The sequence below is a fragment of the Rhinopithecus bieti genome, unplaced genomic scaffold (genome assembly GCF_001698545.2).
Source record: "Rhinopithecus bieti isolate Rb0 unplaced genomic scaffold, ASM169854v2 scaffold_30463, whole genome shotgun sequence".
NCBI lineage: Eukaryota > Metazoa > Chordata > Mammalia > Primates > Cercopithecidae > Rhinopithecus > Rhinopithecus bieti.
Genome location: NW_016813249.1, coordinates 175999 through 194241, shown reverse-complemented (window position 1 = coordinate 194241; position 18243 = coordinate 175999). Strand labels below are relative to the sequence as shown.

General features: G+C 35.4%; 1 protein-coding gene across 1 annotated transcript in view; it reads right to left on the bottom strand.

Moving 5' to 3' along the window:
• Positions 1–18243, bottom strand: part of TTK (TTK protein kinase) — a 48816-nt gene that overhangs the window by 23820 nt on the left and 6753 nt on the right. The window contains 7 exon segments of the mRNA XM_017847911.1: positions 1865–2013; positions 13992–14115; positions 15212–15301; positions 16603–16695; positions 16785–16857; positions 17034–17148; positions 17626–17769. Coding sequence (XP_017703400.1) covers positions 1865–2013; positions 13992–14115; positions 15212–15301; positions 16603–16695; positions 16785–16857; positions 17034–17148; positions 17626–17769 — 788 coding nt within the window.

Genomic DNA, 18243 nt, shown 5'->3' with positions numbered 1-18243 from the left:
GGATCCCCTTCCCCCTTGCGCTTCCAGGTGAGGCGATGCCTCGCCCTGCTTCAGCTCTCGCTGGTCAGGCTGCAGCAGCTGACCAGCACCGATTGTCCGGCACTCCCTAGTGAGATGACCCCAGTACCTCAGTTGAAAATGCAGAAATCACCGGTCTTCTGTGTCGCTCGCGCTGGGAGTTGGAGACTGGAGCTGTTCCTATTCGGCCATCTTGCTCTGCCCCCCCCAATTATGGTTTTGATTTGCATTTCTTTAATGATCCATACGGTTTTCAGTTCCCTTACAATCCTATTAGTGTACAGTTTTCAAATAGAAAAAAAAGAGGAGATGCTTGTTTGATACAATCTATGACTCAACCTGTCAGGAACCTTATCATCCAGCATTTGTTATCTATATCTACTATTTAAAGATCTTACTAAGACAATATTTACCTTTCTCACTTTTATTTTCTCATGAGTATATACAGGAGTTTTCTAGAGACCATATGACATGTAATAATGAAATACATTGAATGCAAAAGCAGACCTAAGAATCCAGTCTTCTGTTAAGCCAACTGTTAGATTTGCAAAAACTGTAAAACAATGCTACTCTTCTCACTGTAGATCTTTTGTTTCAGAAAATACCTGTTTTTCAGAATAGTGCATTTATATTCACATGAGTTTATCAGTAATTTTTTTTTTTTTTTTTTTTTTTTTTTTTTTTTTTTTTTTTTATGTCTTTTTTTTTTTTTTTTTGTTTTTTTTTTTGAGACGGAGTCTTGCTCTGTCGCCTAGGCTGGAGTGCAGTGACACGATCTCTGCTCACTGCAAGCTCTGCCTCCCGGGTTCAAGCCATTCTCCTGCCTCAGCCTCCCGAGTATGTTGGGACTACAGGTGCCCACCACGACGCCTGGCTAATTCTTTGTATTTTTAGTAGACACGGGGTTTCACCATATTAGCCAGGATGATCTTGATCTCCTGACCTCGTGATCCACCCACCTTGGCCTCCCAAAGTGCTGGGATTACAGGCATGAGCCACCGTGCTGGCCCTCACTTATTTTTAATTAATTAACAAACATTTTTAAAATTTCTTGGTTTTACATCCTAATATAGTAAATAGAGATAAATATAATCAACATAAACAAAAGCTCTTTAGGAGCATTGATAATTAAGAATATAAAAGACCAAATGTTCGAGAACCACTGAATTAACAAAGCCTTTACTGTATTTACTACAAGTCACTGAAAAGAAATGGTAAGGAAACTATGGCCATGAACTGCAGCTATAGCTCTCTAGTATCCTACTTGATCCTTCCTTCTGAAAAGCCACCAGGAATGATCATTCAGTATGGTACAAATTCATGTACATTGTCTAGGCTATATTTTCCTATTTTTATCAATGAGTATGACCATAGGAAACTGTTAAGTGCTTGGGACAGCACTGTGCTAGTTCAGAGATCAGCACACAGTTTTCTGCAAAGGACCAGAGAGTAAACACTTTAAACTTTGCAGGCCAGGTGTTCTCTAATACAACTAATCACCTCTGCTCTTATAATGCAAAAGCAGCCATAGACATTAAATGAATCAGTGTGTCAGTGTTCCAATAAATCTTTACACAATCAGGCTAAGAACTAGATTTGGCCATAGCACCAGTCTACTGGCAATCTAGAAACACTATCGAAGATAGAAAATAATTTAGCCTGACGTACTGAATGTATGACTGCTACTGAACACTATTTTATAAATGATAAAAAAAAAAACCTTCAAATAAACTATTCTACTAAATATCATATACATTTAATAAAAGAAAACATTTAATATGATCATCAAACTTCAGAAATGCATTATGAACAAAAAAGCAATGTTGTACTGTAGTGGAAAAGTTACCTCTGTATTAACCTTTCGGGCTAATTCTGGAATCTGCCACTGATTTGAAGATGCAGCAGGATTCTGGTTAATACACGCTGACTTTCTCTTAGATTGCCACTGTTTCTGGTTACTCTCTGGAACCTCTGGTTCTTGGTACTCTTTAATTTCTGAAATTGTATTTGTTGTCATTAAAAAGCAAGAATATTTGATCATAATAAACTAAGCCTAAACAATAGAACGTGTTACCAATTATATTAGTATTTAGTTCTTAAAGACAATCGAGGGAGAGAAACTAAAAGCTTTAAGCCAGCTACTTAACAATTTGCTTTTAGCAAGTCAATTTCACAAAGTTGCACTATAGTCATCTTCCTAAATTGTTACTAAGAACTTTGTCAGAGACCCTGCCACATTTAAATGCTTCTTTACCAATAAATAAGTAAAAATGTAAGAACATATAGATGTTATAAAGTCTTACTAAAAGAGAAGCGAATTCACTTTTCATGGACCGAGTATCCAAGTCTCAAAATGCATTTTAGAACCTTTTTTTTTCTTTTTTGCTTTCAGCCTCGAAGCATACTTTGAAACTCTTAGTTTCTCCCTTTCCCACCAGGCACTTCCAGGAACAGTGTTCACTTATCTAATTATGTATTTGCTTAGAAATTTCAGGGGCCAGTTTTGAAACGAACCAAGCAGAGATGGGAGTTGCAGACTCCTCTTGCTTAGGGGGAGTTTCCAACAGTCAGCTTAGCAGTACCCAGTGAAGTCAGAATGACACAAACCATACCTCCAGATGGGCGATGACTCAATATAACCATCAGAACAAGACATTCAGACCTGCACCACTCCCGCCTCTCTCCCACACCTTTTCTTTCCCAAACCCCTTCACTCAGCCCAATAAGTTGAAATGGTCTTTTGAGGGCATGAGCCTGGCCAGTCCCCACCTGCAAGCATTTGATTAATAAATTGCTTTCCTTTCACCACACCTCACTTCTCATGTTTTTGGCCTCTGTGTGGTGAATAACCAGACTTGAGTCAGTAACAAACGTGGTGCCTTGTGTGAGGAACAGTGTGTTTTGAGGGGCTCAGCCTGTATACCTGGTTTCCAACAAGTGGAGCAATTGGCTGTGGGAGCAGGCCAAGGTTCACCCACTCAGGCTACCCAGCCAAGGCAGGGGCCACTTGCAAACGCCAGCTGCTCATAGCTAGCTGACCCTGCAGTTGGGACCTTAAGGAATTCCCAGCAGCTAGGGAGACCACCCTTGTCTCAAGGATTTTTCCTTCCCTTCCCTTTGCTGTAATGCTCAGTCAGTGAAAGGAAAGTGGCATCTGGGAAGTCAATGGAATTCAAGGGTTGGATAAATCAACCAGAGTATACTGGGAAATCCTGTCTTAGCCATCTGCACTTTCTAGTTGTCTGGACTTAGTATAGGTCATCTGTGGTGCCATTTGGGCCTCTTTGCCATCTGGACCCAATGCAGGTCACTCTGCAATGCTGTCTGGGTTTGAGACAAGATCTCAGCACTTATCTCCAGTCTCCCCTTTTTGGGGATGGATTTGGAGTGCTCCATCTGCATTGGATCTGCCTATGTTTGTGTCTCTGTTTAGCATTATCCCTCTCTCCGAGGGTGCTTTGAAACTGTCTCCGTCCCACCCAGCAAGATAGGCTGCTCCTCTCCTCGCTAGTGGAGAAATGCTTGCCAACAACCTGGCCTCTGATTTTTGTCATACTCTTTTGGACTCCAGAATATTTCTTGTATCTGTGTCAAGTTTTGTTAGGGGAGAAAGCATGTGAGCTCTTTCCTGGACTGTCTGGGACTCCAGCTGGTTACATATTACAGCCCGTTTTTGTGCACATTTTAAAACTATGGGCAAATTACAGTAAGAAAAATTCAGTTCAAATGGTTAACGTGCAACTATAAAATTAAACAGTCTTCTAAAGCTAGCTCTCTATTTTATCTTTTCTTTTCTGCCTGCTTTGAATGTGCTATTATGCTACTTGAGTTGAGATAAAACTCACCGTTTAAACACCACTTGGAGAGTTTGTTTTTTTATTTTTCTTATACAGTTCAGCCAGTTACGGTTATAACAGAATTATTAGTAACTCATTTGCAACTGAAGAAAAGGGGAAAAAAAGGATAAAGGGGTTTTAAAACCAAACTGCCATAGAGACTGTTTTACCCAAATTTTGGTTGACAGCTTTCCTTAGATTACCTATCAAGGCAATCAAGGTTTAGCCATGTGAACAGGTTCCAATTTCATCAGAAAAATAATTTGGATCAGCTATCTTTTATAAAGTGGTGAGTTTGTATTGCTATCTTATGGCTAGATTCTGAGGTAAAAGCTATTGGATCTTTATGCCTGTATGTATACATGTTTAGACATGTCTATATGTACATACATGTATATGTTGACTCTAGCATGCTACCAAATTGGCTTATAAGTAAATAAATACTCATAAATTAAGTAAGTCCTAATGCTTTTCAAGTTCACATGAATCTTTGGTAAATAAAATTGATTTTAAAATTATTAATAAAATAAAATGTCTTCAGAATTATCAGCATATATTTTTATCTAAGTATTTTGACCAAATGGTTTTATATTTGTCTATGTCTATATATTAAGATGTCAGGATTTAACATAACGGTTATAAAACTATAAAACACAGTCAAAAACAGACTAATCTTTGTGCGATTTTTTTGACAAATAAGACTAATTTAATTTAGATTGGTAGTTCAATGAAAACAGCTCAATATTCTGAGTTGCTGGCAAAATATATTTACTTAGGTTCTTACTTAAGTGTTCACCTGTTACTCAGACTTTAAAAATGGTTAACAGGGAAACAACTTTAAATAATGACTAGCTTTGTATAACATCTCAGTTTTCAGAAGTAATCTAGACATACTGTTAAAAATGGAAAAAGCTCAGGGCATGTAAATGAGATAAATGCCTGTAGTGGACTTTCAAATTATTCTGAATTAAGTAATTGATGCTCATGAGATGTCTGGGTCATTTCCAATTAAGAAAAAATTATAATATGGGAAAGCATGTTTCAGAAATTGCAGAATAGTCTTTTGAAGGTAAGACCCTGGGCATTCTCCAACTGCTAGCATTTGGTTAATAAAATTGCCTTCCTTTCATCACACCTCATTTCTCGTCTTTTTTGACTCCGAGTAGCAAGCAGCTGGACTTAAGTCAGTTACAAGACCTCTAGTTTAACATAAAAATTTCACCTTATGCAAGTTTGTAATTTATTCTCTCAAAGGTCTATAAACAAAACCACCTCAACAATATATTTAACATTCTATAAATATACAATTCCATTCCTTTCATTATAATGGATGCAAAAGTCCTAAACAAAATGTTAGCAATTGATATACAAAAGGGATAAAAAATTATATCCAAATTGGGCTTATTCCTAAATGCAAAGTTTGCTTAACATTTGAAAGTCAATGTCATTTGCCATAATAACAGAACAGAGAAGGAAAATATGTAATTAAGTAAATAGATGCAGAAAAAACATCTGATAAAATTCAACACCCAGTCACACAAAAAAAACAATTATTCGTAGCCTAGATATAAAACAGAACTCACTCAATTTGACAAAAAGTAGGGACAAAACTCTACAGCAATGATATTAAAGTATTGATAGCTCTCCCTCAAAATAAGGAATGAGACAAGAGTGGCACCTATCATCCCTTTCCATTCACTGTTATACTGGAGGTCACAGCAATTATAACAAGGCATATTATAAAGAAAGTTAAAGGGATTCAAAAGGAAAAAAGCTGCACTATTTTTTCTTTTTCATTTTTTTTTTGAGACGGAGTCTCGCTCTGTTGCCCAGACTGCTGGAGTGTCACGGCATGATCTCAGCTCACTGCAACTTCCGCCTTACAGGTTCAAGCGATTCTCCTGCCTCAGCTTCCCAATTAGCTGGGATTACAGGCACCTGCCACCACCACGCCCAGCTAATTTTTTTTTTTTTGTATTTTTAGTAGAGATGGCGTTTCACCATGCTGGTCAGGCTGGTTTCGAACTCCTGACCTCAGGCAATCTGCCCGCCTCAGCCTCCCAAAGTGCTGGGATTACAGGCGTGAGCCACTGCGCCCGGCCAGCTATACTATTTTCAAACATAACTATGTACCTGTAAAAATCCAAAAAATGCACGGAAAACTATTAGAATTACTCAGTGAATTTAGCAATGCATGGATAAGTAAAAATCAATTATATTTTTTATAAACTAACAACAAAGTATTTTTTTTTTTTTGAGACAAGGTCTTCTTCTGTCACCCAGGCTGGAGTGCAGTGGCATGATCATGTGATCATGGCTCACTGCAGTTTCGACCTCCTGGGCTCACGTGATCCTCTCACCTCAGCCTCCTGCATAGCTGGGACCACAGGTACATACCACCACACCCAGCTAACTTTTTCTGTAGAGACGAGGTTTCCCTATGTTACCCAGGCTAGAAAAAGGTTTTTAAAAAGATATCATTCATTATCACAGCATCAAAAAATATCAAGAATATTTGATCAGCATTAAAAAAAATTCAACAATAAATCTAGTAAAAGATACAAAAGATCTCTAAACAGAAAATGGTTATCTCATTACTTTAAATGAATGAAAAGGTATGCTAGGTTATTGAGCTGTAAAACTTAATTGTAAAGACATCAATTTCTCCGAAATTTCTTATAGGTTAAGTTAAATATCAATCACAATCCCATTTTTTAAAAGTGGTAACCAAAAGGTAGATTCTAGTGTTTATATGGAAATCCAAAGGACAGGAATAGCCAAAATAGTCTTGAAGAATAAAGTTGAAAAATTTACACTGACAGATATCAAGACTTAGTGCAGGTATTAAGAGAGCATTAGGCCTGTTAAGATAGCTCACGCTTGTAATCCCAGCACTTTGGGAAGCTGAGGTGGGCAGATTGCTTGAGCTCAGGAGTTTGAGATCAGCCTGGGCAACATAGCAAGACCCTATCTCTACAAAAAAATTAAAATTAGCCAGGCATGGTAGCACAGGCATATAAATCCCAGCTACTCAGGAGGCTGAGGTAGAAGGATCACTTGTGCCCAGGAGGCAGAGGTTGCAATGAGCTGTGATCACACCACTGCACTGCAATCTGGGTGACAGAGCAAAGAAGAAAGGCAAAATTATTAAATACAGAAAAGAATCCAAAGCCAGACACCATACATAGAATCACCTAATTTACAACAGGTCAGTGAGGTAGAGGAGGATCTTTTCAATAAATGGTGTCAGGTCACCTGGATATCCATTATGGGAAAATAATGAACCCTGACACTTGATCTTACACATATGTAAACATTAAACTCAGGAAAATATAAATCAGAAGGTGAAAGGTAAAATGATAAATCTAAAAAATATGGAAATATCTTGCCTGATGGCAGGGTATAAATCTTTCCTTACTGGAGACAACACTTCCTTTTGACCCAGAAAGCACTAGCAGGCACCAGAGGAATCTGGAAATAGATTTTACTAGTTTTCCACATTTTCCTGCTTTTAAAGATTGGAACTGTTCTCTCCTTTGTCTTGCCAATATTTAAGATTTATGGCTCGTTTTAAAATACCATTTAAGCAAATCCACTGCTTGGAGAGAAGGAAATACTTCAGAACTGAACCCGCCCAGGTGATGGATAGAGCACATGTTAACAAACTTCTGCTCGTTTTCTATAGTTAATCGTTCTTGTATTTTCAGGAGAGTGTCTCAACTAAGAAACTAAAAGGGAAAGAAAATAATTATGCCTTTTCCCTTACAAACACATATTCCAACTAATGATTTATATCTAGATCATATAAATACCTCTTAACAATCAATGAGAAAAGAAAGAAAACCAATAGAAATATCAGCAAGACTGCAACCTGGGTGACAGAGTTGCAGTATGTTAAAGAGAGTATCCACATGGCTAATAAATACATGAAACAATGTTCAAAAGCAGACATTAAGGAAATGCAAAATGCAAATTAAAACCATAATGAGATAGATACCACTAGATAGCATCAGAATGCCTAAAATTAAAAGCCAACAATACAATGATTGCAAAGAACAGGAGAAGGAGCAACATAATTGTTGGTCTAAGGTTAGCACAACCACTTTTCAGATTGTTTGGCACTATCTTCCAAAGCTGAACACATGCATATCCTGTGACCCAACAATCCACTCTTGAAATACACTCAATAGAAAATTGTACATATGTGAATCAAAAGACACCAAAATATTAATTAGAAGCATTATTCATTAAACAAAAAACTTATCCATGTACATGTGAATAAACAAATTATACTATATTTACACTAATTAAATAGCATATGGCAATAAAATCAACAGACTATACATCATAAAACATGAATGAGTTCCATAAACAATAGCGAATAAGCAAATACAAGAATACACACTGTATTATTTCATTCTGTGGTGTTAGAAATCAGAATAGTGATTACATCTGGAAGGAGAGAGGTCTTGACTAGGAGGTGGATCAAGGAGGTTATTGAGGTGCTAGTAATGTTCTATTTTTTTGATCTGGCTATTGGTTACAAGTATGCATTCACTTGTGTTATTTCATTGTGCAGCACTCTTGTGATTTGGGCAGTTTTCTGACTGTATGCTTTATTATATTAATAAAGTATTACTGGTACAGTGTAGACAATAAGCATTCACTTAAAACATTAAGTATTGAGCGTACTATTAACAAGCATATTTGATAAAGATGATTTTCTCAATCATACCAGTTATGATAGATTCCAAGAAAATACGAAATGTAAACATTTTCCATCAAACGCTAGGAATAAGTATCTGTTCCCAACCAAAATAATGTTTTGTGTGTGTGTCCCTGTTTGACTGGGACTGAGGCACTCTTGGGATATTGGGCTTTCAGCAAAGTCCCTGGCAAAGGCAAGCCTCACTTTGTCCCAAAGTTCCTCCTCAGTCCTATTAAAACGAATAAAAAATTAATACATCCAATCTGGCAACCTCTATGTGGACAATGATCATCCTATTAATGATCTGCTTAAATATATTTTAATGGTACCCTGTATTCTAAAATAAACACAAAATCTAACGGCATTCAAAGTCCACCTAGTCTTATTTCCTATTTGCACACTGCCCATGTTACAGTCTGCAGCATAACTAGACAGTCTCTAGTTCCTGAAACATTTTATTCATTGTCTGTGTTATCCTCTTCATCTGAAATACTCTATTATTTTCCCCATTTAAATCAGAATTAGTTTCTTCAAACTTCACCATCATCACAAAATATTTCCTTATTTCTCCAAACCAAATTAGTTCCTCAATTTCTCCTTCTTCTGAATTCTCATAGCATTTCATATATGCGGCTCTCATGACAATTTCTATATTCTATTCAGCATTATATTTATATATCTCTGTGTATCTCCCACACTGAACTGCAAGCTTCTTGGGACACTGTTTTATTCACTTACATATCCCTAGAACATGTCTCACAGTACCCATGCAGTGGAAAACCAAACGCTTGATAAAAGATGAGAGATGTCATATAAAATAGCTCTGTATCACTTCCAGAAAGCCAACTGAGAAAATAACTCAGTTCCATTGCATTTTCCCTCCACTCTTTCTTTTATGCACCTTTTAGGTAAATAAATTTCCTTTGCTACGGGATTCAATACTTTTCTTATACCCTATATAACTGAACTGAAATTCAAGATAAAAGAACATAGACACAGTTTCACATCATAATTCTTGGGTGGCTAGTCTGCTTTCTCAAGCTATCAAATGGTTTTCTTAACTAAACATATAAGTCTACTGATTTTGTCACTCTTACCTTCTAATTTAGCTAGAAGACTTGATTCAGTTTTATTCTTCAGGGTTACTGAATCAGTAATAATAAGTTCAGAACTCTTTTCATCTGACACCAGAGGTTCCTTGAAATGAATATTTTGAACAGACTACATGAAAAAAAAATCAAATAAAGTCCCATAAATAGTAGTACTACTAATTTGTCTTCCTGTTCAATATACTAAAGTCTTATCTATATATAGATTGCTCATAAAATTTTCTATTATAATTACATGTAGACTCACAAACCCCAGCAAAGGTTAATTGCCTGAATTATTAATTAGAGGAATGGGAAGGGTCATAACCACAAATCTGGCCAATTTGCTTTCAGTGGACGTATTAATCAATTGCTAATATTTCACTTAAAGATGGAGAGGGTTAGAAAGTTTGAATTCAACATAGAGTATGCCTCATGACAAGAAAAAAGATTTAAGTATTTTGTTACTTTGATGGCTATTTTATCACCAAAATAACAAGTCAAAATTAATAACTGTATAATTTAAGACAGTACTCTAAATCCAGAGAGCAATCTTTTGATACAATTATGCACTGTTCTCTAGGACAGCCAGGATTAGAAAAAAATTAATACTTAAAGCATAGATCATGAAAGAGGGAGGCATTACAAAGAGATGAAATTGAAAAGACCCACATCATGATGCCAGGGGTTTAACTCAATTATAATAATAGTATAACCACTAAAATCAGAGTGTAGAAGGAACTAAAATTATTTCCTTTAAGTCCACACAGTTACTCTGCCATGTCAGGAAGTCAGAATTGATTATTTATGTCCTCACCTCTGCCCTAACTCAATTTACTCTCTCATTTTTTTTTCTAAGATGTCTTACCAGAATCATATGATTAAACATAACAAAAAACAAAACTTAAGACACAATAGCTCCCCAGTCATGTATTCTCAAACCCAAGCCAACTATCTGCTTAAACACATGCATAATAAATACTACTTCATGATTCTCTTAAGAGACTGTTGATCCTTGCTCTACCACCTTAATCTTGGAGAAACATCATCTAGGACTTCTGCACCAACTTCCCCTGGTAGTCCCACACCTCTTGAGGTATGGAGGAACACTGTTGGAGATATATGAACTATTTATAAACCCTTTCCCCAGAAAAGTTCCATGAACCCTGATCTTCCCAGATCAGGAACCCTTGCTTCATATAATGACATAGAATTAAAATACCTTTAAATTTCTCAATTCACAGGAATCATTTCCACTTGGTTTAGATCCGGGCACAACCAAATCTCGGCATTCTGATCTAGAGGTTTGTCTTTTACCCAGGAAACAAAATAATTTTAATATTAAATTTGAAAAAAAAAATTCAATGTATTTTTTCATCTTAAGTNGATAGCTCACGCTTGTAATCCCAGCACTTTGGGAAGCTGAGGTGGGCAGATTGCTTGAGCTCAGGAGTTTGAGATCAGCCTGGGCAACATAGCAAGACCCTATCTCTACAAAAAAATTAAAAATTAGCCAGGCATGGTAGCACAGGCATATAAATCCCAGCTACTCAGGAGGCTGAGGTAGAAGGATCACTTGTGCCCAGGAGGCAGAGGTTGCAATGAGCTGTGATCACACCACTGCACTGCAATCTGGGTGACAGAGCAAAGAAGAAAGGCAAAAATTATTAAATACAGAAAAGAATCCAAAGCCAGACACCATACATAGAATCACCTAATTTACAACAGGTCAGTGAGGTAGAGGAGGATCTTTTCAATAAATGGTGTCAGGTCACCTGGATATCCATTATGGGAAAAATAATGAACCCTGACACTTGATCTTACACATATGTAAACATTAAACTCAGGAAAAATATAAATCAGAAGGTGAAAGGTAAAATGATAAATCTAAAAAATATGGAAATATCTTGCCTGATGGCAGGGTATAAATCTTTCCTTACTGGAGACAACACTTCCTTTTTGACCCAGAAAGCACTAGCAGGCACCAGAGGAATCTGGAAATAGATTTTACTAGTTTTCCACATTTTCCTGCTTTTAAAGATTGGAACTGTTCTCTCCTTTGTCTTGCCAATATTTAAGATTTATGGCTCGTTTTAAAATACCATTTAAGCAAATCCACTGCTTGGAGAGAAGGAAATACTTCAGAACTGAACCCGCCCAGGTGATGGATAGAGCACATGTTAACAAACTTCTGCTCGTTTTTCTATAGTTAATCGTTCTTGTATTTTCAGGAGAGTGTCTCAACTAAGAAACTAAAAAGGGAAAGAAAAATAATTATGCCTTTTCCCTTACAAACACATATTCCAACTAATGATTTATATCTAGATCATATAAATACCTCTTAACAATCAATGAGAAAAAGAAAGAAAAACCAATAGAAATATCAGCAAGACTGCAACCTGGGTGACAGAGTTGCAGTATGTTAAAGAGAGTATCCACATGGCTAATAAATACATGAAACAATGTTCAAAAGCAGACATTAAGGAAATGCAAAATGCAAATTAAAACCATAATGAGATAGATACCACTAGATAGCATCAGAATGCCTAAAATTAAAAGCCAACAATACAATGATTGCAAAGAACAGGAGAAGGAGCAACATAATTGTTGGTCTAAGGTTAGCACAACCACTTTTCAGATTGTTTGGCACTATCTTCCAAAGCTGAACACATGCATATCCTGTGACCCAACAATCCACTCTTGAAATACACTCAATAGAAAATTGTACATATGTGAATCAAAAGACACCAAAATATTAATTAGAAGCATTATTCATTAAACAAAAAACTTATCCATGTACATGTGAATAAACAAATTATACTATATTTACACTAATTAAATAGCATATGGCAATAAAAATCAACAGACTATACATCATAAAAACATGAATGAGTTCCATAAACAATAGCGAATAAGCAAATACAAGAATACACACTGTATTATTTCATTCTGTGGTGTTAGAAATCAGAATAGTGATTACATCTGGAAGGAGAGAGGTCTTGACTAGGAGGTGGATCAAGGAGGTTATTGAGGTGCTAGTAATGTTCTATTTTTTTGATCTGGCTATTGGTTACAAGTATGCATTCACTTGTGTTATTTCATTGTGCAGCACTCTTGTGATTTGGGCAGTTTTCTGACTGTATGCTTTATTATATTAATAAAGTATTACTGGTACAGTGTAGACAATAAGCATTCACTTAAAACATTAAGTATTGAGCGTACTATTAACAAGCATATTTGATAAAGATGATTTTCTCAATCATACCAGTTATGATAGATTCCAAGAAAATACGAAATGTAAACATTTTCCATCAAACGCTAGGAATAAGTATCTGTTCCCAACCAAAATAATGTTTTTGTGTGTGTGTCCCTGTTTGACTGGGACTGAGGCACTCTTGGGATATTGGGCTTTCAGCAAAGTCCCTGGCAAAGGCAAGCCTCACTTTGTCCCAAAGTTCCTCCTCAGTCCTATTAAAACGAATAAAAAATTAATACATCCAATCTGGCAACCTCTATGTGGACAATGATCATCCTATTAATGATCTGCTTAAATATATTTTTAATGGTACCCTGTATTCTAAAAATAAACACAAAATCTAACGGCATTCAAAGTCCACCTAGTCTTATTTCCTATTTGCACACTGCCCATGTTACAGTCTGCAGCATAACTAGACAGTCTCTAGTTCCTGAAACATTTTATTCATTGTCTGTGTTATCCTCTTCATCTGAAATACTCTATTATTTTCCCCCATTTAAATCAGAATTAGTTTCTTCAAACTTCACCATCATCACAAAATATTTCCTTATTTCTCCAAACCAAATTAGTTCCTCAATTTCTCCTTCTTCTGAATTCTCATAGCATTTCATATATGCGGCTCTCATGACAATTTCTATATTCTATTCAGCATTATATTTATATATCTCTGTGTATCTCCCACACTGAACTGCAAGCTTCTTGGGACACTGTTTTATTCACTTACATATCCCTAGAACATGTCTCACAGTACCCATGCAGTGGAAAACCAAACGCTTGATAAAAGATGAGAGATGTCATATAAAAATAGCTCTGTATCACTTCCAGAAAGCCAACTGAGAAAAATAACTCAGTTCCATTGCATTTTCCCTCCACTCTTTCTTTTATGCACCTTTTAGGTAAATAAATTTCCTTTGCTACGGGATTCAATACTTTTCTTATACCCTATATAACTGAACTGAAATTCAAGATAAAAGAACATAGACACAGTTTCACATCATAATTCTTGGGTGGCTAGTCTGCTTTCTCAAGCTATCAAATGGTTTTCTTAACTAAACATATAAGTCTACTGATTTTGTCACTCTTACCTTCTAATTTAGCTAGAAGACTTGATTCAGTTTTATTCTTCAGGGTTACTGAATCAGTAATAATAAGTTCAGAACTCTTTTCATCTGACACCAGAGGTTCCTTGAAATGAATATTTTGAACAGACTACATGAAAAAAAAATCAAATAAAGTCCCATAAATAGTAGTACTACTAATTTGTCTTCCTGTTCAATATACTAAAGTCTTATCTATATATAGATTGCTCATAAAATTTTCTATTATAATTACATGTAGACTCACAAACCCCCAGCAAAGGTTAATTGCCTGAATTATTAATTAGAGGAATGGGAAGGGTCATAACCACAAATCTGGCCAATTTGCTTTCAGTGGACGTATTAATCAATTGCTAATATTTCACTTAAAGATGGAGAGGGTTAGAAAGTTTGAATTCAACATAGAGTATGCCTCATGACAAGAAAAAAGATTTAAGTATTTTGTTACTTTGATGGCTATTTTATCACCAAAAATAACAAGTCAAAATTAATAACTGTATAATTTAAGACAGTACTCTAAATCCAGAGAGCAATCTTTTTGATACAATTATGCACTGTTCTCTAGGACAGCCAGGATTAGAAAAAAATTAATACTTAAAGCATAGATCATGAAAGAGGGAGGCATTACAAAGAGATGAAATTGAAAAGACCCACATCATGATGCCAGGGGTTTAACTCAATTATAATAATAGTATAACCACTAAAAATCAGAGTGTAGAAGGAACTAAAATTATTTCCTTTAAGTCCACACAGTTACTCTGCCATGTCAGGAAGTCAGAATTGATTATTTATGTCCTCACCTCTGCCCTAACTCAATTTACTCTCTCATTTTTTTTTCTAAGATGTCTTACCAGAATCATATGATTAAACATAACAAAAAACAAAACTTAAGACACAATAGCTCCCCCAGTCATGTATTCTCAAACCCAAGCCAACTATCTGCTTAAACACATGCATAATAAATACTACTTCATGATTCTCTTAAGAGACTGTTGATCCTTGCTCTACCACCTTAATCTTGGAGAAACATCATCTAGGACTTCTGCACCAACTTCCCCCTGGTAGTCCCACACCTCTTGAGGTATGGAGGAACACTGTTGGAGATATATGAACTATTTATAAACCCTTTCCCCAGAAAAAGTTCCATGAACCCTGATCTTCCCAGATCAGGAACCCTTGCTTCATATAATGACATAGAATTAAAATACCTTTAAATTTCTCAATTCACAGGAATCATTTCCACTTGGTTTAGATCCGGGCACAACCAAATCTCGGCATTCTGATCTAGAGGTTTGTCTTTTACCCAGGAAACAAAATAATTTTAATATTAAATTTGAAAAAAAAAATTCAATGTATTTTTTCATCTTAAGTTGAATTTTTAATATAAATACTTTTCATTGAAAAAAACTCTTAAAAGGACATTTTTTAAAGTGACATCATTCCAATACAAAGGTGACTTAGCTAACAAAATCAGGTGCTGGGCAATGACAAAAGTGACAAAAGATAGGTGATTGCCTACTTCTTCATTATCTAATCAATAGCAATTGGAGTTAGGGTTAGACTGTGGGAAAGGCAAAGTATGTAGATGAAACTACATTTCCAATTACAAATAGCTAAAGGATAAGAACCAGGGTATAGCACTTCTGTGGACCTCCACAGTACCTAGCATTGTCTATCAATAATATGAACCAAGAAAATGGCTGGAGTTTTCTATTTTATTTTAATTTTTTGGTGTGGGAGAAAGTCTCCTTTATTCTTGAGCTAGGTATTTGAAATAGAGATGAACAAGATGGAATGATAGTGACAATACTTTAAAGCTTAACCTTGACAACCAAAATGTTCTTTTAATGTCAATGTTTAGTCAAGTCTAAATATAATAGAAATTTAATTATAAAAGATGTTAACTAAAAACAATCATTGTATTTCTAAAGTTTATTTGCAAAATGATTCTCTGGACTGTAAAGAGCCTTTTCCAATATAAATATTACAAATGGTGGTCAAATTTAAGAATAGACCAAAATAACTCTTCTTTAGCTGAGCTAGATGCTACATTTCCATTTCTTAACAGGATATAAACACGCAAATTGAGGGAAGGGGAACACACTGGATGTGACGAACAGTATTTCATCTGTACCTAACCTGTCCCACTTCTTGAAGCCCTAGACTCTGAAGCAAAAGAATCATCTTTCCCACTGACAGCAATTCTCCCCTTGAACTACCTGGAGCAAATATTTGTTCCCAGACCTCCTTCTACCCGTTATGGAGACTCTCGAACACAACAGGAAGAGATTCTTAGCAGACAGCCTACCCATAAGTGAGAAATCCTCAAATATCAGTCTTTTAAGCTTAATGTTGGCTTAATATTTTTCCTAATTTTTAAAGTTCCTTTAATGAATGTTTTTAATGAGTGAAAAGCGAAACAAAGTTATTTTCTCCACTCCTTCCTTTGTTACTGACAGCATTTAGAGACTCAGTATCTTCTAAAACTGAATAAAAACTTAATCATAATTACTATTACTCAGTAAAAGACTGTAAGACCATTCTGCCATCAATCTTCACATATGGACAACAAATTTTAAAAATTAAAACTCAACATACCTTTTATAAAACAAGGTACAACTGAATCATCTGTCTTCACATCACAGTCTGGGCTATTTAGAAGGTTAACTGGGACTCTTCCAAATGGGCATGACTAAAAATATTTTGAAAGATTAAATAACCAACTAGGAAATTAAGACTTAACTATCACCATCTTAATCAAGCAGATTGAAAGTAACTTACCTGTTTAGTTTTGTTGGTTTGTTTCAATGAATTCCGATAACCTATTTCTGCATCTTGTGGGGGCATGTTCTCTCTAACAGAAAGAAAATACCCCCAATTTTCAAAGAATAATATTAATATGTATTTCTACTCTACGGCTAAACATTATCACACACAAAAACATATATATAGATACATGTAATTAAATTAAAAAACACAGATGTATTTATATAGAAGACGAACATTTAAAAACTGTTTCCATTTCCTTACCCATACAAAAACCTGGCTTTGGTAGTCTGTCCTCTGGAATCACAACTGTTGTTCCTATTCTGTAAATGCCCAAGTGAACTGGAAAATGATTCTTGGGCAGTTAATACCGTAGATGCTGTAAAAATTTTGAAACGATGATTAAATTTGTAAGAAATAAGAAAAGTACAAAAAGTAATCTTATAAATAAGAATATTTTAAAAGTCAACTCAAAGTAAATACTTGACCCCAAGTAAGATATGCAGACACGAAGATGTTACCAAGATAATTCTTTAACTACTTCTTCAAATTCTCTTAAATTATATAACTATTTCCCCAGGGCAAAAGCACATTCTCTATTTCTAAAAGCAAAAAAAACCCATTCTCTTGCTTAGAGTTGTTTTTCATGTGTTAACAAAAGTTTATTTAGCAAAAAAGACAAATTTGCACAGGGTCGTAAAGACTTTTTTACTTCTCAAAGTCTTACTTCCTTTACAATTTAATCTTAGATTTTAACCATTCTACATAAATAATACTTTTCTATAAAATATTATCCTGAATCTGTATTTGAAGTACTAGCGACCACAGAAAAGTATTAGTATACATTAATAGTTACCTGATAAAGTCTTCTTTTCCTCCTCTGAAAGCAGCTGCTTTTTTTGGAGGTTTAAATTCCGTAGGGCAATTTCCAGCATTTCTAGTGGTACTGCTCCACGTTCCACAGCTTTTCGAAGAAGTTGTTTACTTTTTTTGACATTACCTAACAAAGCAAAAGATAATTATCATTTTAAGGCAGTAATCTTTACCCACCACCCAGATATTTATTCATCAGGACCTAGGAAAAAAACTCAAAAAGACTTAAAAAAAATATTTATTCCAAGGCTCATGTACTTTATTTCATAGGCAAGTAAGCAATCTCTCACTTCTTATGCAGATAATCAGCTCTCTTCTGATAACAATGCATACCAAATAGTTTCCTTGCAACATGTAGCTGACGTAATCGTGCATTAGTTTATTACCACCATCCACTTTCAGAAGTAACAGAAGTGTAACAAAGCAGTTACCAAGAGTGGACAGCAAAGGTCAATCACAACAGTTAGAAACAGGAGGGTGTTCTAGATATTACAAAAGTGCCAAGAGCATCAGTCTCTTACAACATGCTGTAATAAGTATCATTCATAATGACATTTAGTTAAGGGAAGGATGACATCTTTTGTTAAACAGCATCTTCCAT